This window comes from Prionailurus bengalensis, chromosome D1 (assembly GCF_016509475.1).
Source record: "Prionailurus bengalensis isolate Pbe53 chromosome D1, Fcat_Pben_1.1_paternal_pri, whole genome shotgun sequence".
Lineage (NCBI taxonomy): Eukaryota > Metazoa > Chordata > Mammalia > Carnivora > Felidae > Prionailurus > Prionailurus bengalensis.
In genome coordinates this window covers 88,860,821-88,884,588 of record NC_057346.1, presented here as the reverse complement: position 1 = coordinate 88,884,588, position 23,768 = coordinate 88,860,821, and the positions used below count along the sequence as shown (strand labels likewise).

Sequence of the window (23,768 nt, the reverse complement as noted above, 5' to 3'; positions counted from 1 at the left end):
TCTGGGCTAGGAAAGGCAAAGCAACATAATACTTCACTGTTTGCTAAGGCTTGACTCTAAACTCCAACAAAGAAGTCTAGAAAGCTAGGCTAAACATGGTAGAAATCTCCTTTCATATAGCATGAAGGCCTGTATTATCTCCTTACATTTGAGCCCAAAACAAAACCTTAGGTCTTCCCTCTCCAGGGAGAATGGATACGCACCTGCCAGCACCAGAAACATTAACCCAGAGAACCAGCATGAAATGAGTATTTTCCCAAATATTTACACATTTCTCCCAGGACCCCAGAAGGAGAAGAGAGCTTGACCGTTGCCAGCAGCTGTGTGTTCCTACCCTCCGGCCACATGGAAAGAGACCAAAGAGAGCCCACACGGTTCCCCTAACAGGGCAGCGCACACCTGTTCGTTTGGGCATAGCCAACAGAAGAGTCATGGTCCGGATCAACTGAGTCAATACTTCCCAGCCTTCGGAGTGGACATAAGGGAAAGGTGGAAAGGGCCTTGATCTCTGCCCAATCCTCAAGAGAAGTAAGGAGACATGGGTGATGAGAGCTTTGTCCCCTCTTCCCCAAAGGCAACACGTACCTTATAATGGAATTTGCAATAAACTACCTCTCCACTCGCATTAACCAGCTTGAAAGTATGCGATCCATATCCATTCATGTGCCTGTGTCCATCTGGAATCCCTCGATCACTGAACAAGAAAGAAACCTAAGAAACAGAAAAGTAAATAAAGCCTAAATTTTTTCAGTTTCAATCAAAACATCCTAGATTCTTAACACATTCCTAAGTTTCCCAAAAAATCTCTTAATGACATGGGACACACTAACCAAGTACCCACAGGAAAGGTTATCATTAGTATCATTTATACAAAATAACAAGAATTTTAAAGCAGAATGATATGTAAATCATTAGCCTCATGGCTCAAAATTCTATAAAGAAAAGCAAAAGCAAATCTGAAAACTAGCTAACTTGTTATTCAAAATCTATTTTAACAGTAAACGTGTTTGGTACCACTTTTCCCTTCTCTCCCTGATACAAAGAGCTTTACTTCATACTAGAGACTTTAATCCTTAGTATTGGGAAATATCAACTGATAATGTTTCTAGATCATTGAAGGCCTATGAATGAGGGAAGATGAACAAATGCAGATTATAAAACTCTTCAGGATCAAGCAACCTGAGGAAGCCTTCCAAAAAGAAAGTAGTCAGAAACCAAGTGCAGTGAGATAACCAGCACTGGAGAAATGGCACTACGGGGCATAATTAACAGTGACATGATCTGATACAGTGAAAAAGGAGAGCCCCCACCTGATGCAGAGACTCAGGGCGCAGGCTCCAGAAGTCCCAGACCATGTCCGGATCCTTCAGGTGCGTCTGAGGGTTTCTCTTTTGACTGTGGATAAAGGACGGAAACTAAACAGAAAAGGAGACAAAAATCCAAAAATCAAGTTTATCGGAGTGATGGTGTCTTACATTATACATTGCCTATTGTTAGGTAAGCAATATAATTGTTATAATTGTTGGATGATAATTCTGAATAGTATAATCCCAGAATTTCACACTGCCAAACCCTAAAACAAAATTTACCCTCTACATGTTCCCAGGACAAAGTGCCTCTTTTCATTCATGGCCTTAATGGGAATAGTCCCATTACATGGAAAACTGGACTATTCCCATTAAGTCAGTGAATCTTGAAATGCCAAACTGAGGACCAACAGTAATTGTTACTTGATCTCATAAAAAGATACTAAATACAGAAAAATGTGCTTTAAAAGGCAATCCAACCAACCCAAATTCTCTTCTTTCTGCTTTTCCCAAGGCCTCGCCTCAAAGGAGAGTCAAAACAGATTGTCTGAAACCAATTTAAATCAACAAACATTTGTAGAGTGCAAGATACTTTATCACCTACCAGTATGGCATCCCTGATGAAAAAAATGGGAGTGTTATTTCCAACAAGATCCCAATTACCATCCTCTGTGTAAAATTTCACTGCAAACCCACGAGGGTCCCGAACTGTGTCAGCTGAGCCCGACTCTCCAGCTAGAAGGTTCAAATGGGAAAAATGAGGCATAAGCCTAAGGTCATAAAAAAACATTAGGACCTATGCTTTCCAACCCACTTCCTAGAAGGAAATCAGTCACTTAAGTGCCTGAGCCATTATTTCTACCACCTGCCAGCCAATTCAGTCCCCAAATTAAACAAAATAATTGAGATTAAGAAGAGAGAGTTTTTGGGGCGCCTGGGTGGCTCAGTCGGTTGAGCGTCCGACTTCGGATCAGTTTGTGAGTTCGGGCCCGGTGTCAGGCTCTGTGCAGACAGCTCAGAGCCCAGAGCCTGCTTCAGATTCTGTGTTTCCCTCTCTCTCTGCCCCTCCCCTGCTCATGCTCTGTCTCTCTCTGTCTCAAAAATAAATAAAAAACATTTAAAAAAAAAAAAGGAGTTTTACATAACTGTAAAAGCTGAAAAGATTACCCACTTAACATAACATAGTTCAAACAGGTAATTAAATTTTAAATTAAAATAAAGGAAGAAAATAATTGTAAAGATTAAGGTAGTAAACAAAGAGAATAAGTGAGCTGTCAAAATTATGAGGTTAATATTAAGAAACTGAGTTAAAATATAGATTCTTATTCTTAGCGTCATTTATTTTTTGCATCCACAGTATTTTAAAAATGCACAAACACAGACTGAAACAGAAACGGAATTATTCATGCAGGTGGTGTATTAAGATGTTGTTGATAGATCTAATTCTTACTCGTGCTACTGAAAAAAATCACTTAACCACTGGAAATAGAAATAGCCCCACCCTGCAAAGCAGATCCTACAGATGAGATTACAGACAATGTCTGTAAAGTGCCCAATGATGAATGGCACGGAGTTACTTCCCAATAAAGGGTGGCTGTTGTGGTTACTGAATAAGCTTCCTACTCCACATTTCCATCTGAGGCAACCACTTGTGGGAAGGTTCTTTCCAAATGTCACAGAATTGCAGTGGTGGCCTCTGCATAAGTGTGATTTCCTAAGACCTCGACAAACAGAATTAAAAGTAACTTCCTGCATGGCTCGAAACAATTTTCCCCCTGTAAAAACCTGGTATAATTTGGAGAAGTGTTTTTTTTTTTTTTTCTACCTTCTAATATGCTTTTCTTGAAATGAAGTTATAAATGCCCAAAATAAGGTACAGGGTTGAGTTACGCAGTGCCAGTCACCCAAACAGATGGACTTACCGACAGTAGAGAATCGAACCGCAATGGGAGTCCTCTTTCCAATATGCTCAAACACCTTTGCTTTGCAGTATTTGGTAATGTCATGAGTGACCTCGAAGTAGCCAAAAGCTCCTAATGAGAAAGACACAGAAACCCTCATCGTGAGACCATCACAGACCACTGGGCCCCCAATAGGCAGCTAGGTGACAAGGGAAGCCGATGGTTCGGCACTGGCCTTCTGGGAGCTTCTGAGATGATGGGAGAAGGGGAGATAGATGGCCAAACACAAAATGAATGGGGACAAAATGCAAAGTCCCGTTACCACTCAGCGGTAACCCAAGAGCTACACAGCTGGAGCCAAGAAGAAAAAGAGACGAGTGGGGGTGGAAGTAGCAAGTCAAGGCTGACCCAAGGACACAGGGCCTGAGGAGGCCTTGAAGTACAGGTAGGACCTAGGAGATGAAGAGAAGAACAGGGAGAAGAGGAGAAAACACAGGGAAAGAAAGAATAGGATAAACACAAATAAGACACCACAGGCCAAACAACAAACTGAACAGCATACCAAAGTCGTGATGGAAAAGCCACACAGAAAAAGCTGGAGAGGGATGGAAGAAAAAAATAAAAAAACTAGAAAGTTCTAACCGGGAGTCCAAGCAAGCAGCTAGGAGAAAAATTTTTTCTTCCTTCCCATCAAGCTTGCTTGTCCAATTGAGTTTTTGGCTTTATTCTAAACAGCACCCTATCTTTTGTTTCTGTAATAAAAGCAAGATAAAAGTTTTCACAACTTTTGGACAAAAAGGAAAAATCACCAGAAATCTACCACCCTAACACAACTATCCTCAATTTTGCACCATTCTTCCCAGTATGTAGCCAATTAGGGCTCCATCTAAATCTAGCTACAATTCCAGAATGCCCATGTCTCTATTTTCATATTTTTATTTCTTCACTAAAGTGCATAATGGAAGAAAAGGAAGATTACTTTCGTTTTTAGTAAAATGAAGCATTTTACATATAACGTTCAATCCAGAGAAATAACCATCATTTTATTACGAGCTCCTCTCCTGATGGACATTTTTTTCCCTTTCTCCCAAGAATGGAGATTTGCTGCTTCTACTAAAGAAGCCCAAACCCTGTGAAAGGTAAATTTTTAACCCAGGTGTTATGAAACAATCCTTTCGCAACAAATAAACATAGCTCTCACCTGCGCCTTTAGCATGCACGACTCTCTCAGGAATTCTTTCCCGGTCAAAGTGAGCCATTTCATCAGTGAAAACCACATCCTGAACAAGAAGAGGTCCCCGGGGCCCTGCTGTGATAACATTAAGTTTGTCTCCGATTGGATTACCGGCCCCGGTGGTCAGGACGTCAGGTTTCTAAAGTGAACAAACACAAAAGAACACAAAAGTGTGCAGAGACTCAGTACAATCAAACCATTATTTACACTGCCAGAGGGCACACCGCTTTCCAATTTTTATACCTTCTGCTCCAGCTCTTTTTAAATTTCCTGTCTGAACTGCTGAAATACTACAAGATATGCCATTGCCTGAAATGTATAGGCCAGTCTTGGAAACCCTTGAAAAATCTCAACCCCAATCTGCTAAGAAATCCGCTCTGAAGAGTGGAAAGAAGGCTCACTAGCCTGCCACCTCGCTCGGCCCCTGCTCTAGATACAGCCACCGGTGGGCTGGAAACCCCCAGACGGGGACCCCCCCCAAAGAGATCATATGTGCTCAACACTGAATGTCCAAGTGATAGTGAGAAGATGGTCTCCGGAGAAGCCATGCTGGCTAATGCTTGCGGATGCTCTAAGACTGCTACAGATGTGAAACTGGGTCATCCTGTATGGTGCACTCATTTCTCTCAAGCAGCATACACCAGCTATCTCTTTTCAATTCCAAAACAAACAAACAAAAAAAAACCCCCAAAAATTCAATGGCTTTTATTGTCACTGAAAATAAACTGTTGATGGTCAAGATGGATTATAGTATTAACTTGCTAAAGATGTCAAAGGTCCCTGAAATGGGACAGGTTATTTCACTGTAATAAAGAATTCATTTTAGGGGCGCCTGGGTCGTTCAGTCGGTTGGGCGTCCAACTTCAGCTCAGGTCATAATCTCACGGTTCGTGGGTTCGAGCTCCGCGTCAGGCTCTGTGCTGACAGCTCGGAGCCTGGAACCTGCTTCAGATTCTGTCTCTGCCCCTAAGCCACTCACATTCTGTCTCTGTCTCTCTCAAAAAGAAACATTAAAAAAAAAAACATTTTTTTTTAAGAATTCATTTTAATCCACCCAATTCTTCAATATCAGTTACACTGGAAGCCCCTCAGCTGTCCCTTCTCTGGGACGGGACCAGCAGTATGTTTTAATTAGTGATCCTACACAGCTCTTAGCATCATCTTGCTTTATGGTCACACACTCTGCTCTTGACCAGAGACAAATGTCTCTCCAGTGTCTTCCCCTGGCCTCTGGGAAACCAGGGGAGATGTGTGGGTGAAGCAGAGCTAAGCCACCTCCATTCTAGGGGAACAACTCAAAAAGGTCCAGTGATGGAAGTCCACAATACCAGCTTCCTGTGCCCAGAAAAGCTCTATGCACAGAATTTTCGCAAACCTGAAATGGAGTGGATAACTTTTGCTCTCGAGACACACCCGCTCTGAGTAGTAAAATAAACTCAATACCTGTCTCTTCTCTACAAGGGGATATGAGGAGGAGAGGGGTCACTTAAAAAACTATAAAAATACCATGAGCTCTTTGGGAAAATGCACTGAATAAGAGAGATCTTGGAATCTGCAGAATTAATAAACAAGACTCATACACACACTAGGATACCCCCCCTGCCCACCGGAGTTCTATTCACATGGAAATAGGAAGAGGCCAACATGGAACCGTGGAGGAACTGTGAGCACTAGGTCCAACTTCCAGCTCTGTGTATGTACTAGCATATTACTTACTATTTCTGAGTCTCAACTTTTCACCTGTAAAATGGACAAGAAACAACTACCTCCCAGAGTTAATGCATGGATTAAAAATGCTAAGTTCATGCCAAATGAGGGCCCCACACAAGGCACACACATGCTAACGTTTTACTGGCTGTGTGAACGTGCTCTGATAACAAAAGCAAAGCATTTTAGGTATCTTTTTCTAACAACCATGGCACACGTGCAGCCATCCATTCAGATTCTCTTACCCTATCCCTTCCTCATCCAGCTGCAAACTCTCCCAAACATAAGAAAGTATAAGGGTCTAATCAGCAGATACCACCCAATCGTGCCACCCTCTCTTTTGAAGATACACATGTACTAACACATGGGATACTATATACTTTTTATTATTATTACTAATTTAAAGTAGAAACTGAGGGGCACCTGGGTGGCTCAGTCGGTTAAGCATCTGACTCTTGATCTGTGTTCAGGTCATGATCTCATCATTCATGGTACCGAGCCCCACTCTGCACTGACAGCACAGAGCCTGCTTGGGATTCTCTCTCTCCCTCTCTCTCTCTGTCCCTCCCCCCCATTCACGCATGCTCTCTCTCTCTCTCTCTCTCTCTCTCTCAAAATAAATAAGTAAACTTAAAAAAAAATAAAGTAGAAAATGAATCAGAAAAAGAAAGGAAGAAATTGCACAAGTTCACCTTTAGTTGAAACCTAAAACCTTGATTTTCAACTATGGCTGTCACTGGAATCACCTGCAAAGTTGTTGTTTTTGTTTTTGTCTTAGAGAGAGTGAGTGCGAGCAGAGAAGAGGGGCAGAGGGAGAGAATCTTAAGCCTTAAGCAGGCTCCATGCTTAGCACAGAGCCCGATGCAGAGCTCCATCCCACAACCCTGGGATCATGGGATCATGACCTGAGCTAAAACCAAGAGTCAGACACTCAACCGACTAAGTCACCCAGGCGCTCCACCTGGGGAGCTTTTTAATGCATACTGACAGTTGGGTCATCCACCTAGAAATTTCTGATATAATTAGCCCGGATGAGGCCTGGGCATCAGGATTGCTTTGAGCTCCCCAGGTGATTCCTAAGTGAAGCCAGGATTAAGAACCACTGACTTAAAGCTTTGGGGTGAACTACAATTAAAATAATAAGAATCTGAGCAAATAATTTGTCCACACCTTCCTGTGCTCTTTTCAACATATAAACATGGCACTAAAGGAAATCTAAAACTATAAATAAATAGAGGGGACATCGCATAAAGGAGGAAAGCATGACAGGAGATACAAAGAAGCTCAGGAAAAGGAAAGGTAAACAGGTCAGTGTCACGTACATCCCTCCATCACTCATGGAAGGGATAAAACCACATCACATGTCCCCTCCTGTGGACCAGGTCAGAGTGATAGGCTCAAGAATAAAAACTATGCCCAGAGGAGGTACATGCATAGTAAGGTGGATGAATGAATGGCTGAGTGAAGAACTGAAGAATGAGACGGTCTCCCCTGATGGCCCAGACTCATGGAAACTTGGAAGCAGGAATGGCGGAATTTTCCCGCGTTTTGGCCCTCCTCCCACCCTGTGCAAGAATGTCCACCACAACACCGATCAAGCTAAGAAATGAAACCTGGGTTTCAAAGTTACAAGTGTAGCACTCAGCCCCTCTTCCTTGCTCTAATAGATCAAAGGCCCTAATTTTTAACAGCTTTCTTCACACACACTAAACAGAAACAACATCACAAGCCTAGAGCTCTAAGCTCTAAGCTTGCTCTGCTAATGGGATGAAGGGTGGCCATTTCCAGTCCAAAGTTAATCAAGAAAGGCAGAGAATCAATGCAGTTGACAGAACTGTACAGAACTCCTAATTTCCCTTTATAACCACCATTTCTGGAGCACCTGCCATATGCAAGGCTTTATCCCAGCTACCTTTGCATAAGTCACCTCACTTAAGCCTCCAATAATCCAGTGAGAGACATGTTATTATTCCCATGTAATGAGTGATGCTGTATGTATGATCAGAGACTTTGACTGATTTTACACAGATTTCAATGTTGGAGCCCAGGTTTACTTGTTACATATAAGAAACAGGATGGGCAAAGAGATTTCTTCCAACTTGCTGATTATTATTATCATGTTGTTGTTGTTGTTGTTGTTGTTGTTGTTGTTTTTAAACTCAGATCACTTTAGAACTAGAAATTTTAATGACAGAAAAGCTTTTAATTGCTGGATAATTCTAAGAGCTCTCTCTCTCTCAGGAAAAGCAGCTTTTGTACCTGTTCAGGTGTTTACATCCTTCTGGCTGCCGATTATTCCTGATATTCATACACGCTTCTCCTGAACCACTCTTCCTGCTCTCACCCTTACACCATCCCTTGAGCTGGGCCAAGGGCATCTTCTTGTACCCCGCTGAACAAAATCCTTATAACTGCCGGTCTGCTTCACTGTTTTTCCTCTCTAGAGAGTATACTTGTTTTACATCTATATCCTTGATACCCGACACGATGCTGTTATCAACAAGTACACAAAAAAATGCTTGTGGATTCAACGTGTGACTAAATTAAACTATGGGCCAATCCAAAATGGCCAAGAAAGATTATCCCTAAGTAGGAGGAGGAAGCAACAATAGTTTACCTCTCTCCCTGCGTCTCCCCTCCCTGAAATAAACAAGAAATATTTGAATTCATAACTTCAAATTGTGATCAAACACCTTCAGACAAATGTTATGAAAACTGCTGCAGAAACTGGTAAAGAAGTACTTTGGCTTGGCTAAAAACTGACACCATGATTAAAAGTAGGGACTCAAAGTAAAATTCCATTTTGGCTTTGCTCTTTGTATCTTTTGGCTGCAGTTAAGCTATGAATGAAGAAATTTTCCTGGGAGGAGTAAGGTTGGCTTGCTCTGATAAAATATTTTATTGATGTAGTTTCCGCTTATTAGTGCCCTCGGCTCACAGAAGGCCCAAGAACTCACTAAATATCATTCTCCTGTTTTTTAATAGATAAAGACTGGTAATACAGTCACTCCCTAACTTTCAGCCCCAAAGGAGTCATAATGACACAGCTTCTCATTCTCAGAGTCCAACACAGAATATGCCTGATATTTTCTAGAAAATTATTGCTTAAAACACTACATTTATTCAACAAAGGTTCATCAAGTACCTACAATGTGCAGACCCATGTGCAGAAGACCGAAGACTGTCTTGGCCCTCAAATTTCTCTGGGGAAGTGGGAGAGATTGCAGAGTGCTCCAAGCCTCCTGGTCCATTCCATGGAAGGGGAGAGACTTCCCTGAGTGGGCAGTTTGGGAAAAGAATCCAGGCCTGCACAGGGACCCCACTCCTTTCCCCTTTAGAAACCAATGGCCACAGGCAGCACACATCCTTCAGCACACATCCTGCTCTCCCAGGGGGAGGCCTGGTAATCTTCATTGCCTACATGCAAGGAGTAAATTCAACACAGGGGTTAAAATCTCAGCAAGCTCTCTTGGCCAAAATTCCCAAGCCACAATCTCCAATTCACACTTGGAACTTACTCATCCCACTGACTCCTTGTTTTGGCTTGGGTATGGAATGTACATGTGACATTAGACATTCTCATTCTCATTAGACATTCTCATTAGACATTCTCAAACCGCAGAACAACAGTAATAACAGCTTACTAAGCAGGCATTGTTCTAAACTCGACCTGGGTTATCACAAGCTCTCTTAATTAAGGACTATTACAATTCCCATCATACAATAAAGGAAACTGAGGCACAGAGAAGTTATGCAACTCCCTCCAAGTCACCCACCTAGAAAAGGTCAGAATCAGAATTTAAACCCAAGCAAACTGGCTCAAGAACCCAAACTTTTAACCATACCACTATAACATTTCTTTAAACAACACAGCTCACATGTCCTGTAGACATTCTATGTGCTGGGTAATCAACATACATTAATTTACACATATATATTACATAAATGAATCCTCAACAAGCCTTCAAGGTGGGGAGAATTATTATCCCATTTTTAAAATGGGGAAACCATGGGGGAGGGAGGTGAAGTAACCTGCCCACAAGCAGTCAGACCATAATCTGACTCCTATCTGACTGTAAAGCCTGACCCTTCACTGCTTCATTAAACCACCATAAACTGTGTTTACAACCACCAGAAGATAAAGAGGAGCTTAAAAGACATACCAATTAATGCAACGTGTTAACCTTATTCTGAACAAAGCATTCTAAAAGAGACAGACAGACATGTCAAGGGTCCCCAAAGACCACCCACCTCTAGGTGACTCCCTAGGAGGGGTCGCAGCTAGTCATACTCGGGCTATAATTTTTATAGCATTTTAATACAAAGCAAAACCCTAGCAAGGAGAAAAGGCACAATGGAGTGAAGTCCGGAGGAAACTAGCGCAAGCTTCCAGAGTCCTCTCCCAGGGGAGTCACATGGGACACGCTTAATCCCCCAGCGAGTTGTAGCAACACATGTGAAATGCTGTCTAGTGGGAAAGCTCATGAGAGACTCAGTGCCCAGGGATTTACATAAGGAGCTGATCGTGGAGGTGCCCCCTGGCTCCCAGAAGGAAAGCAGGTGTTCGGTACATAAACCACATTGTTTGCACCCTTTGGCATGGTCAGCCACTCTTATCAGTTCAGGTGGGGGGAGCCGTTCTGAAATCCAACTTCCAGACTGCAGCCCAGGGCCACCCTTGCAGGTAGGCCTTTCTAGAGACCGTCTTCTCTGGTATATAGGTAAACTCTCTTCTGCACAATCAAGGTAAGTGAACACACTGACTGGCTGAGGACAGTAAGCGATTACTACTCACTTTTCTAGATGTGACAATGGTATTCTTAAAGAGTCCTTATCTTTTGGAGACACAGGCACTTGGGAGACTCATTACACAATCCTCTCTACTTCAGTCTGGTTTGAAATCTTCCGCAATATAAAGTTTCAGAGTTTTCTTAAATCAAGAATCAAAGAGAAGTGTCTGATAAAAGAAATAAGGAAGAAGTTGAAGGAAGAGAAAGGGAGGGCTGCATCAGTCACCCTAACACATGGGTGCTCATTCTGACCACACTCCGGATTGAATCCGTCTGCCACCCTAAACCGTTTGGTCAAGACAAAGAGCAGAGCTCAGCCCTGTACACAAAACACACACGAGGCAACCAGCCAGATGGTTAATGCTGGCTCCTGCCCAGAGAGGGCTTATCGTCACCAGAAAATGTGGAAAACCCTAACTACCATGTAGGCTATTTAATCCTAAATTTCTGACTCAGCCTGATAGGCTTTTTTTTTTTTATTAACCTTAAAACATTCCAAACATCAGAAGGTCCCCCCTTAATGCCACATCACACCAGGGTGATTCACAAGCATAAAATACGTGAATTGATAGCACTAGGAAATGTTTCTGATAGCCTTCATGACTGAAAGCTATGCTTTCTGGGCTAGGCGTGGGGACTTCATCACTGGGATACACTTTGTTTTGCAAGCTGACTTCATCACGGTCAAGCCACCATGGTATAAAGTCAATGCCAGTTGGTCATTCTGAGTTCAAGAAGCAAGACCGATTTTCATTTTATTTTACTATTGTCTAAGTTATCCTATATCCTCCACCTAGGCTGTTGCCACTCAAAAAAAAATTTAAATAACGTATCATGGAAAAAGCGAAATCCAAAAAGGGTAAGAAAAAAAATCAAGCTGTTTTTTTTAAGTATAATTAACATACATCTACAACATATTGATTCCATAATTCTATACATTACTCAATGCTCACCTTGGTAAGTGTGGCTCTGTCACCCTACAATGTTATTACAATATCCCAACTGTGTTCTTAACAAAGAACACAAAGGGATCCTGTTGGTACTAAACAAAGTATCTGAAAGCTTCTGAACAGGCCATTTCAGCAGTGCGTTGCTACCACATCTGCAACCTTTATGGCCTCAGACTAACAATGCCCTGAGCAAGGAACAGTAAGATCTATCAGGCACAACAAGAATTGCCTGTCCACGAGTTGAACTGAATGGGGGAAGGGAGGAGGAGCAAACGACAAAAGAAAATAAAAAGTGATTCCAAGGATCCCAGGAAAGAGAACTAGTGGGTAGTTTTAATTCAAGAAGAAATGAAACAAAGTTGCCTTTTACAAGGGAGATAAATGTCAAACTTAAAGGTCACATGGCTGGATCTCTGCTTGCACACACACTGAACACACCTCCTCCTCCGCCCCAACGAGACATGTCTGTTTTCCAAGCAAGGCTGTTTGCTGTTTCATATTAGTATGTGTAATAGCAAAAGGGTCATGATAGTTGCTAATGGTTTTTTTCTCTTCTTGGTGAGTTGTTAACGTCTCCACTAAGAAATGGTCAAAATATTGCTATTGATTTTCAATCATTAGCAAACATTTAGAATAATCCTATCGATAATAAAACCTTTAAAATACACAAAATAATAGCTATTGCAAAAGGTTTTTCTCTGCCTCGGTAACTGTCTAAAATAAGTACGGGAGCACTAAGAAGTGGCCCAGTCCTTTAATCTTTCAAAACAGTAGGGAATAAGAGGAAATGGTAACAAAAGGCTCAAAAAATGAAGGATAATTGATCCACAAATGTAAATGATTCCTTGACTCTTTTTATTAGAAACCATAGCAGTCACAATACTCGGGAGGAAAATAAAGAACAAAACCAAGAATAAAATAAACAAAACTAAAGATCTGCTTGTTTTACTTTTTGCCATCAGCCACTCTTTTCTTACCTGGAGAAAAATATAGAGTGGTCTACATGCTGGCTGAACAAATGAAAGCTTAGAAATTTTGATTCCACTTCTCATGTCTCTTTCACTGCCACACAATGACCCCGCCATCTCACTCCTATGTAATTCCCAAAAGAAAAAAAAAGCACAAGTGCACAAGGAGTTGTAAATCACCCCTTCTCCATCCCAAATGCTGGCAGTGTAATACCGATGTAGGTATTATCAAATTACCCTGAAAGATACATAAATCCTCATGGGCTCTGTCTTACGACTCAGTGATAGGAATGGATGGACTAAGACCCAATCTCTCTCCCAGGTAATAAACGAACTATTTAAAAAACATGAAGCTTGGGGGCGCCTGGGTGGCTCAGTAGGTTGAGCATCTGACTTCGACCCAGGTCATGATCTCGCAGTCTGTGAGTTCAAGACCTGCGTCAGGCTCTGTGCTGACGGCTCAGAGCCTGGAGCCTGCTTCGGATTCTGTGTCTCCCTCTCTTTCTGCCCCTCCCCTGCTCATGCTCTGTCTCTCTCTCTCTGTCAAAAATAAATAAACATTAAAAAAAAAATTTTTTTTTTAAGGTAAAGCTTGAACTGTTCAAATTCTCCAATTTTAAAGGGATCAGAAGCTACTAATTAAGCCTAAGTATCCAAAAGGAAGAATACTCTAATTGATGAGCAAGAATGTTCCTATTTAAGCTCATCCAACGTGACTGGGAATACCTGGAAAACCAATTCCTTCCCTTCAATGAATTTTGAGAGAAGGAGAAATAAAGATTTTTTTAATGTTTATTTCTGAGAGAGAGAGAGAGAGAGAGAAAATATGAGTGGGGGAGGGGCAGAAGGAGAGGAAGACACAAGAGTAGGCTCCAGCACAGAGCCTGACACAGGTTCGAACCCACGAACTGCAAGACCATGACCTGAGCCGAAGTCGGACGCTTAACCAACTGAGCCACCCAGGCGCCCTGAAATAAAGATTTTTTAAGAAAATCCAAGTCATACCTATAACATTTGATTCAGTGATCACTTATTAAGGTTTACAAAGCTTCTAATTCACTTTTTAGCAACAAAATCTGACTACAAGGAGAGATTCCCAATAAACTGTTTTCACATTGGTTGACACTTTGGTTCCAAAGGAGGATACGCCCAGCTTGGCATTCTGCAACTGGTTCTTGAGGGAGGAGATAACAGGGTGCCTTCCTATAGTAGTTCCAAAACTTCAAGTTCTCACAGTCTAGTAAAAAACTAAAAAAACAAGGAACAGAATGGAGGATGTTGATACAGAGCTGCCCACTTAAAGAGAGGCATTTGCCAAGTACGGAGAGAGAAAAAAATACACACACACACACACACACACACACACACACACACTATCCATTACTATCATAATTTTCTAACAGAAAGAATATTTTAATGCCAGAAGGTAAAAATGACATAATCTCTAAAAAAAGATTATATCTGCTTGCCCATCACCCCATCATTAAGAAATGGCCAGATTTTCACATGGAATGTATGGTTCAGAAAAATAGTAGTGTTGGCTACCCGGACAGAAGTAGACTGCATTTCCCAGGTGCCCTCACTGTTAGCTGTGGTCATGTAACAGGTATGGCACCACAGCCAATGGAATGTGAGTAGAAGTGACCTACACCACTTCCAGCCTGGTCCCTAAACTTGCCACATACCCTCTTCCGTGTCCTTAACCTTCCATGGTTGGACTGTGATGCCCAGGGCAACCTTTAAAGCCAAGTATTGTCAAAGGGGAAGACTCCTTCTGCCTGGAACATTCAATAACTGTGGCAGTAGAGTACTCACCCCATCTCTTCAACCTCAAACCACTTTAGCTCATCAGGTAAGAGAGAAAGAAATCTCTAATGTGTTTATACCATTAGAGATTTGGAGATTATTGCAGTACTTAGCTTGCGTATGATTTAAAATATGAGCTATGAATCAACAATTAAAAACTAATTTTTAGGGGCGCCTGGGTGGCGCAGTCAGTTAAGCCTCCGACTTCAGCCAGGTCACGATCTCGCGGTCCGTCAGTTCGAGCCCCGCGTCAGGCTCTGGGCTGATGGCTCGGAGCCTGGAGCCTGTTTCCGATTCTGTGTCTCCCTCTCTCTCTGCCCCTCCCCCGTTCATGCTCTGTCTCTCTCTGTCCCCAAAATAAATTAAAAAACGTTGAAAAAAAAAATAAAAAAAAAACAAACAAACTAATTTTTAAAGGACAAAAGATTTGAACAGGTATGTCAAAAGAACACATACCAATGGTCACTAAGCACATGAAAAGACAGCTATCTTTCGTCATCAGAACAATGCAAATTACCACCACAGAGACATCATTTCCTACCCCCCAACAATGGCTGAAATTAAAAAGCTGGTAACGCCGATGTTGGCAGGATGTAGAGCAACTGGAACTCTCACACACTGCTGACGGAAGTGTAAAATGGTACAAACACTTCGGAAAAAAAGGCTTAGCAGTTTCTCATAAGCTATTCACTTACCCCATCACCCAGCAGTTCTACTGCGAGGTATTTCCTAAGAGAAATGAAAGCATATGTGCACAAAAATACTTGTATGAGACTTCTCAAGGTAGCTTTACTTATAACACCCCAACACTGGAAATAGCTCACATGTCCAGCAACAGGATAAACAAATGGTGATGTGTATTCATCTAGTGGAATACTACTCAGTAATAAAAACAGCAAACTACTGATACATGCAACAACATGAATGACTCTTAAAACATTTTTTTTTCTTTTTTTAAATCTTAAAACATTTTTGCTGTACGAAAGAAGTGTTAACACAAAAAAGTACATAAGCCAATGGTTAAAAAGAAAAAAGTCAAAACAGTGGTTGCGTGGGGCAAGATTGCAGGGGATGCAATAAATCACTAGGAAGCAGCATGAAGGAACTTTCCAGGGTGACAATAACCTTCTATATGTCTTGATGAGGGAAAAGGATTCACAGGTGTATGTTTATCGAAATACATTGGAATGGTACACTTAATATTTGTACACTTCACTATAGGTATTACCTTAAACACACAATCAAACACAGAACTCTGTTCATTTGCAGGCTTTGTGTTTAGGGGTAAAGTCTACTGATGTCTAAAATCTAATCTGAAATGTATCCCCAAAAAGGGGAAGGTTAATGGATGAACAAAGAGATGGACAGATAGAATAACACAATAAAAGATATGTAGCAAAATGTGGTGAATACGTAAGTATACACTGCACAATTCTTTCAACTGCTCTGTTTGAAATTTTCCACAAAAAGCACTGGAAAATTGTAAACGCTCCCTATGCAAAATTCCTTTTGGAGGATCAGGAGAGGGGATCACCTCAAAGAAATACGTAGTTTTCACTCAGAGCAGCTAAGAGTGAAGGGCAACAAGACATCGAAGTGACTGCCAATCAGGACCACCTACACAGCGCATGGACATACCACAGGCAGAGGAGACAGCACTATTTCGACTATGAGTCCCCCGATCATAGATGTGCTTTTGTGAGCCAGATGTTTCACACATAGGCAACCATGTAGAGAAAATCACCAGTAGGGTCTTAATGACTTAACAGTTACTGATTCTCCAAATGAAGAGGTAAGCTAGTCTCAGAACAAAGGGGGGGTGGGGGGGGGGTCCTTTAAAAATGAATAAATTGTGCCTTATGAAAAACTCACTATATAGTCCATATTTTTCTCAATTCACAGAGTATCATGAAAACTTCAGCGTGAACCAGGATTTAGTGACCACTGGATATGGAGAGAATCCTGGCCCCACCAGCTACGTTCTAATCTTGACTCTGCCACTAGCTGCCTGTCCTTAATTAGACTCTAAGTCGCTCTGGTTCACTTTAGGAGCTCATAAAAAACTGAACTACCCTCCTGGCATATAATAAAGGACAAAATGAGAAGAGAGATGTTCCAGGCCCTTAGAGGAGAATGACAGACAGCCTTCTCAAGAGCAGGGAACAATAAAGCAACCCATGGACATTTAGCATTAATACCCCAGTTCATGAATACTAACCTATTTTTGAGAAAGAGCATTAAGATGAGAAAAAAGCATGGCTCTCGTCCTCTGCCATTAACCAACTGCCATGCGAACTAGGCAAGTCCCTCAGACTCTGTGGGCCAATATGACAAGACTCGGATCAGATGCACTCTCAACTGATCCAACCTGCTCAAAGATGCTCTTTAAGACTGCACCTGTGGATACTGGCCAGGAATGCCTCACCCACCACCACTGAGCTGAAAGCCTTCTCATCGTTACAGCGCTCGTTCAGATGTCACGTGCTTTGGGAAATTTTCCAGCCAAGTCGGTCATTCCCTTTACACTTTACAGATAACCTACATTAGAGCCCCCTGTATGTTAATCATTCGTTTATCTGTGTTGTCTCCCTGACTAGACTTTGAGCTTCTCCATGCTACAGTTCTTGCCTCACTGGCATTTGTACACCTTGTCTCGGCTCAGTGATTACGCAGGCTCTTAAAGAATACGTCTGAATAAACGCCATTAATCGCTACTGTCGCTTCTAGCTCAAAGTTAGGCATGGTGTTTTTTAAATGCAAATGGAATAATGGATGTTAGGAGTGTTTAGTCCTTCAATGCAGTGCGTACCGAGTATCTGGTATCGTGAGCAGTGTTGGGGACATCGAGATGATAAAACACGATCCCTGCCCCCACGTCAAATATGGAAGCTTGTAGTTATTGCCAGATCAAGGTCAAGGCTGGAGCCCCGTTCCCACTCCCCCCCCCGCCCCCACTTCTTTTCTTGCTGCGGCTCTCTGCCTCTTTCCCCACGAGCCTTCATTCCTCCCTCAAGCTGCGACCTCTGTCCCAGCTGGCAGAATTGCAAAAATCGGAGCCAATCACTCACGCCCTGCGGCCGACGACAAATCCTGCAGGCGTTTCCCGAGCCCCAGAAACCTCTCCCCTTCTCCCCACGAATGGAACAGTCCTTCGAAACAGGAAAGCAGCGCCCAAGCAGCGCCCACCCCGGCCCGTGATCAGTGGTACTGCCCCTCTCCACACCGCAGCGCAGGAGAAGCCGGGCCGTTACTTGCCCACGCCCAGCTCTCTGCGCAAACCTTCAAGCCGGCTAGAGGGACGCAGGGTATACCTGCGAGGCCCGCTGCTCCTTCCAGAGCTTCATCTGGTCGCTGGCTGGATCCCGGCTGTCCGCCATGGTGTCCGATTGGCTTCGCAGAACGTTGCTGGCAGCCTCGGCGACGCGTCTCCACCCTCCGCTGGAGAACCGGTCTACCGCCGCGCGACTGAAGTAGGCGACCGCAGGCTCCGCCACTCAGCTCCGCCCCTCGCCCCGTCCCCCGAGGGAGGGCCGCCTCCTGATTGGCCGCTCGAGCGCCAGGCAGGATGGGATTGGAAGCCAAATATGGGCGGGAGAAGAGGGGCCAGGCGCTGGGCCTCCGGGAGGGAGACGCAACCCGGGGGCTGGGAAAGGCCCGAGAGGTGTGTGAAAAGCGGGGGAGCCCCGCCCTTCCGCCCCCCAAACGGCGGGATTTGTGAACCCGGGGCTGGGTCCCGTTTAGGGGGCCCTCAATCTTGCCCCCCCTGTTATCAGCATCCTTCAGTCTGCCACGCGAAGCGACGGTTGGTGGCCTGCCTGTTTTGCTGAGGAAACGCTTAGGCGCTGCGGGGTGGGGCTTTGAGGCGTAAACACGATCTCAGCTCATTTTAATAAGTCAGAAATCCTGGGATGAATTCCAGTAATCTTCTCAAATGTCACGTTAGTTTTCCTGGATCACAGACTATTTCCACGGAAAAAATGAAACATTGGCAAGTTCTTAAGGGTCTTCATGGTCTAAAATCCTTAGGAAGGAAGTTCAGACTTTTAGGTTCCCTTTCGGCTTAGAAGTTCCCGGTTTTGGACTATCTGCTGTGTGCCAGATGCTGCTAGATGTTTGCCAGACTATATCGTTTAATTTTTCAATCTCGTGATGAAAGTTTTATTATCCCCCGCTTGAAATATGACGAATCTGAGGCTTAAGAGAGGTGGAGGAACTTACCTAATGGAGCTTAAAAGCCAGCAAAATGTCAGAACCTAGATCCTTGGGGGCCTGGGTCCTGAACCACTATGCTATCCTGCCTTTCTAAGAATAAGAATTTTCGGGGCGCCTGGGTGGCGCAGTCGGTTAAGCGTCCGACTTCAACCAGGTCATGATCTCGCGGTCTGTGAGTTCGAGCCCTGCGTCAGGCTCTGGGCTGATGGCTCGGAGCCTGGAGCCTGTTTCCGATTCTGTGTCTCCCTCTCTCTCTCTGCCCCTCCCCCGTTCATGCTCTGTCTCTCTCTGTCCCAAAAATAAATAAACGTTGAAAAAAAATTAAAAAAAAAAAAAGAATTTTGAAAAACTCTAAGAATTTTAGAATTCTATGTCTTTAAAGAGCCATATTGGAAAATTAAATCTTGAGTTATTGACTAATTTGTCATTGTTATCAAATGGATTGAATGGTTTTCCCCCTAAAGGTGCTACGATTTCTCTTTAAATATTACCTTGATGCATACGATCTTCAAATTCAGGGTGCTCAACTTTTACATTTGATATTTTCCAATAAAGCTACATATAATGGGTAGATATAGGATAGTGGAACTTGCAGGTGTTCTTGATTTTACAAAAGTGTGATATCAAGAATCTCAGTCCTACAAGTTTAACTTTTGCAGTTCATTGAGAGAGCAGCTCCCAAAACTGATCTTCAGTGCCCTGTTATTTTTCCTTCATTACACCTAACACAACTGCAAAGATGCTATTGGCTGTGTGATTTGTGTGGTGTCTTTTGCTACCCACTTCATCCCTACTGCCACCAGAGTATAAACTCCATGAGGGCAGGGGCCACATCTTGCTCCGTGTTGTATTCTGCACACCTAGAATTTATTGAGTGCTTACTCCATGCCAAGGAGTCTTCTAAGATTTTTGTGTGCACCTGCTTACTTCACCCTCCCAACAACCCTATGAGTTAGGTGCTAATATTATCCTCATTTTACAGTTTAGGAGACTGAGGCATGGAGAGGTTAAAGAAGTAACTTGTCCAAGATTACACAACTATTAAAGGATAGAGCCAGGATTCTAGCCCCGTTCATCTCCTGGGCTCATGGCTTGTTGAATAAATAAATGTTGAAAAGATCAAACGAATCATTGTCTGTGTTGACTGAGATAAATTTCAACCAAGTAAATGAAAAGAGGCCTGGAGTCATGTGTTAACCCTTGATCTCTACATGAACATTGTCCTGTTTATTTTTTTTCTCTGTGTTTCGTTTAGTGTTGGTTTGGATTCCTAACGAATTTCCAGTGAACGAGAAATGGAGAGACAAGACACTTTCAGATCATGTCAAATCTTGTACATGAAAATAAGGTATGTGCTTACAAGTAATGGCCATGAATTTATATTAGCTACACTGGTAGCATTACATTCATTGGCTTTACAACTATAACCTAATTATAGTTTAAGTGAAAACACTCCTAAAAAACAGCCCTAGTTTAAAAATACATTAAACTGAATCTATCTGACTCCTAGGTAATCCCAAATGATTGGTTCAGTAAACAAATTTGGCCCCAGATTTTTATATTTTATTAATACAAACACGTGAATATTTTCATTGGTATTGAATACAATTGTTATTTAGAAAATACTGTTCTCTGATTATTCAGAACCCAGTGAAATAAAATATACTGGCACAAAACATAATGTTATTGTTCCTGATATCACCAAATCTAAAACCAAACTTACAAAGTAGGCCATACAGTAAATGTTGAAGACAAAAGTCTGGGCACTCAACTAGGAACCTTTATTGACAAATTTTCTTTCATCGGTATTTGAAATAGAGGAGGAACTGTGTCTTGTTGGATGACGGTATGTAATATAGCGCAGCATGAAAAGTAATGGAAACCGAGATAATTATTTCTATTCTAATTCCACCCACCCTCTGAGGGACTGAGAATGTTCCACATATTTTGATTTCATTCTTTTCGCAATAGCCTTGTGGAGTAACCTGGGGATAGAGAGAGGGGTAGAAAAAAGGAAGAGTGTAAAAGAGAAGAGATGTGTCACAACCCAGAACGCCCTGTGAGGGAAGGACAGTGAACACTGCCACAGAATGGTATGTGTATGTTTTCAACCCACTGTGGACTAGTCCTGAGCAGACAGGAGAGGGAAAGCCAATTTGCAGAAAGTGACAATGGTTCTATATGGGTTTATATGTGTAAAACAGGCTTGCTTTTCCATGCATTACTTCTGCTCTGATAAGAACAATTATTTGGGGCCCCTGGGTGGCTCAGTCGGTTAAGTGTCCAACTTCAGCTCAGGTCATGATCTCACAGTTCATGCGTTTGAGCCCCACATCAGGCTCTGTGCTGACAGCTCAGAGCCTGGAGCCTGCTTCAGATTCTCTCTCTCTCTCTCTCTCTCTCTCTCTCTCTCTCTCTCTGTCCCTCCCCTGCTCACACTCTGTCTCTCTCTCTCAAAAATAAACATTTAAATAAATAAATAAATAAATAAATAAATAAAACAATTACTTAAGAGGAAGTAGCCCAGACCTCCTTTGAGGTCTGTTAATGGCCATAGTTGGAACATCCTGAGAGAAAAAAGCCATGTGCTTTTTCTCTTCCAGGCTACATGTTCCATGTTATTTATCTGGGTGTTTGAAAAAAGGAAACAGAAATAAGAATTTGGATTTTGTTATTACCCTAACTTTTTTTTTCTGATTTTAAAAGTAATGTATGCCTCCTAACGAGGGCTTGGAAATACAAAATAGTATATAAAATAAACAATTATCCACAGGTAGTAATAAATAGATATCTTTCCCACCAATATGTTCTCTTGTGTATGCAATGTGTGTGTGTGCATGTTTGTGTGTGTGAGAGAGAGAGAGATTAATAACGGATCATACAGAACGTGTAATTTGTTGTGTGCTGCTTTTTTTCCCAACTATTAAATCTGTTTAGTAAAGATAATTTTGCTCATACAAACAACAACAGTTGACAACAGTCTGAGCGCTGGACACACCATCAGAGACGGGGAGGCACTGCAGGCACTCTGGAGCCCTTCCCCCACGCCCAGAGAAGAGCCTGGGTGCTTTTCCACCACCTTGCCCCTGAGGGAGATGAAAGCTGAAGGATTACTGCCACCCCCTGCCCCCAAAAGACCATGACACGAAGGACTTCTCCTTACGTGGTCCGCTAATACTGGGGGAGGGTCTCCCTGCCCTCCCTGCCCTCTCCTCACTGGCCTGGACACAGGAAGTGAAGTTGTTCGGGAAGGGGGTGAAGAGGCTGATGGGGAAGGACCAGAGTCGGGACATCCTACCCACCCAACAGACCACAGTGGAAATTTGCAGGACCACAAAAGTAGTGCTGCCTTTGCCCACAAGCTTATTTTTTTTTTTTAACTTTCAAAACATTTGATTTGGCCCAAATTTCATGTGATACAAAAGCATTACATGCTTAAACCTGTCACCCAGATAGAAGGCTCTTTCCATTCTTCAGGCCAACTTTCCTCACAGGCAAATAAATAAGAAACAAAGTATATTCTGTAGATCGTATATAGAAAATTTTCCTTTACAAGAACAAAAATATTTAGACATGTTATATTTAGTGTAGCTTCGCATTCCAGTTTATGGTGATAACTTCAGTTAATTGTTTGGAGGTACATGACATATGCAGAAGAACTCAATAGACAGCAGATAGGTTAACTCTTGATTAAGGACAAAATATCTGACAGGTTTCTTTTCTTGTATTTTTTTTTTTAAAGATACTACATTTGTAAATTCAAGTTTGGTTGGCCCTTTTTAATCTTTTTGCTCAACATTTTGAACGCTTCCATTTTTTTTCATTTTGTAGAGCCTTTGAACTTTGTCTCTCTCGTTTTCTACTCTCAAATTCTTGTTTCTTAGCAGCACACTTAGCTTGTACTCATTCATGTTTTTCTTCTGCTTTTCCATTTGATGCTTTCTTTTTTTTTTTTTTTTTTTTTTAGAATAGTAATGAGGTTTACTCTTTTGCTATGCTGTTCTGGCTGAGCTGGTCACCTCTGCAATGTTCTTCAGACACAGCCTGGTCAGTGCTAGATAGTTCTGGCAATGGCTGATCAACTTGCTCTTCTGACAAAAGCTGATTAGCTTTTCTAAATTGCTTCCTGAGCTTTTCCTCTTCATCTCACTAGAGATGTTTCAGATTATCAAGGCATCCATCTGTGAATTGGGATTCCTATGAGGTTTGAACCTTCTTTTCCTACCGTAGCACTTTCTTGTAATTTTGCGGAATCTCCAGTTTTCTTGAAATGCAAAGCCTGTCCATCAGGAATGCTCCCTGCAAAAGAAAGCAGATGGTTAGGTCACCACATCCTTTGTTTAAATTTCTTATTCCTGATGGAAAACTCTTTTGCCACACATCCCCAAACTCCCTGTCCACCACCTTGTTGCCACCTCTCTGGCACCGTGGCACATCAACCATGTCCAAAGTCCTGCTTCTTTTACTTAATATTATGGAATGAAATTGTTCCTGAGTCTTTAAATATTCTTCCAAAGTGTGTTTTTTTTTTTTTCCCTCATGCCTGCACAATGTGCAATCAAAGGACCGATCCCTTATTTACACATTCCCTTACTGGAAACATTTAATTTTTTCCTACTATAAATAACAGTATAGTGAACATCCTTCCTCTATTTGTATTTGTACTTACTTCCTTAGGACCTACTTCTAGAAGTAATTTTTGGTTCAAATCATATGCATATTTGAAGTCCCTTGTGACATACTGTCAGTTTTTTCTGCAAAACTTGAAATAGTTGACATTCACCAGCACTGAGCGTAAGGACTGGAAATAAAATTTTAAAGATGGATAAGTTGTTAGATTCTAGGTACCTATACATTGCATATTTTATTAGATTGTTCAGAAAGGACAACACC

General features: G+C 42.3%; 1 protein-coding gene, 1 long non-coding RNA gene and 1 pseudogene across 2 annotated transcripts in view; 1 reads left to right on the top strand and 2 right to left on the bottom strand.

The window, feature by feature from the left end:
- Positions 1-18,084, bottom strand: part of CAT (catalase) — a 36,433-nt gene extending 18,349 nt beyond the window's left edge. The window contains exons 1-6 of the mRNA XM_043580918.1: positions 17,975-18,084; positions 4,410-4,581; positions 3,230-3,340; positions 1,912-2,042; positions 1,311-1,415; positions 586-711 (exon numbers count right to left, since the gene is read on the bottom strand). Of these exons, the coding sequence (XP_043436853.1) occupies positions 586-711; positions 1,311-1,415; positions 1,912-2,042; positions 3,230-3,340; positions 4,410-4,581; positions 17,975-18,040 (711 nt within the window). The 5' untranslated portion in view covers positions 18,041-18,084. The remainder of the gene's footprint in view (positions 1-585; positions 712-1,310; positions 1,416-1,911; positions 2,043-3,229; positions 3,341-4,409; positions 4,582-17,974) is intronic.
- Positions 18,035-20,241, top strand: LOC122483693. Its single transcript, XR_006297446.1, has 2 exons — positions 18,035-18,133; positions 20,131-20,241. It is a non-coding gene; the product is annotated as an uncharacterized LOC122483693 (long non-coding RNA).
- A 2,313-nt stretch (positions 20,242-22,554) lies between these two features.
- On the bottom strand, positions 22,555-23,181 carry LOC122484309 (annotated as a pseudogene).
- Between the last annotated feature and the right edge of the window lie 587 nt (positions 23,182-23,768).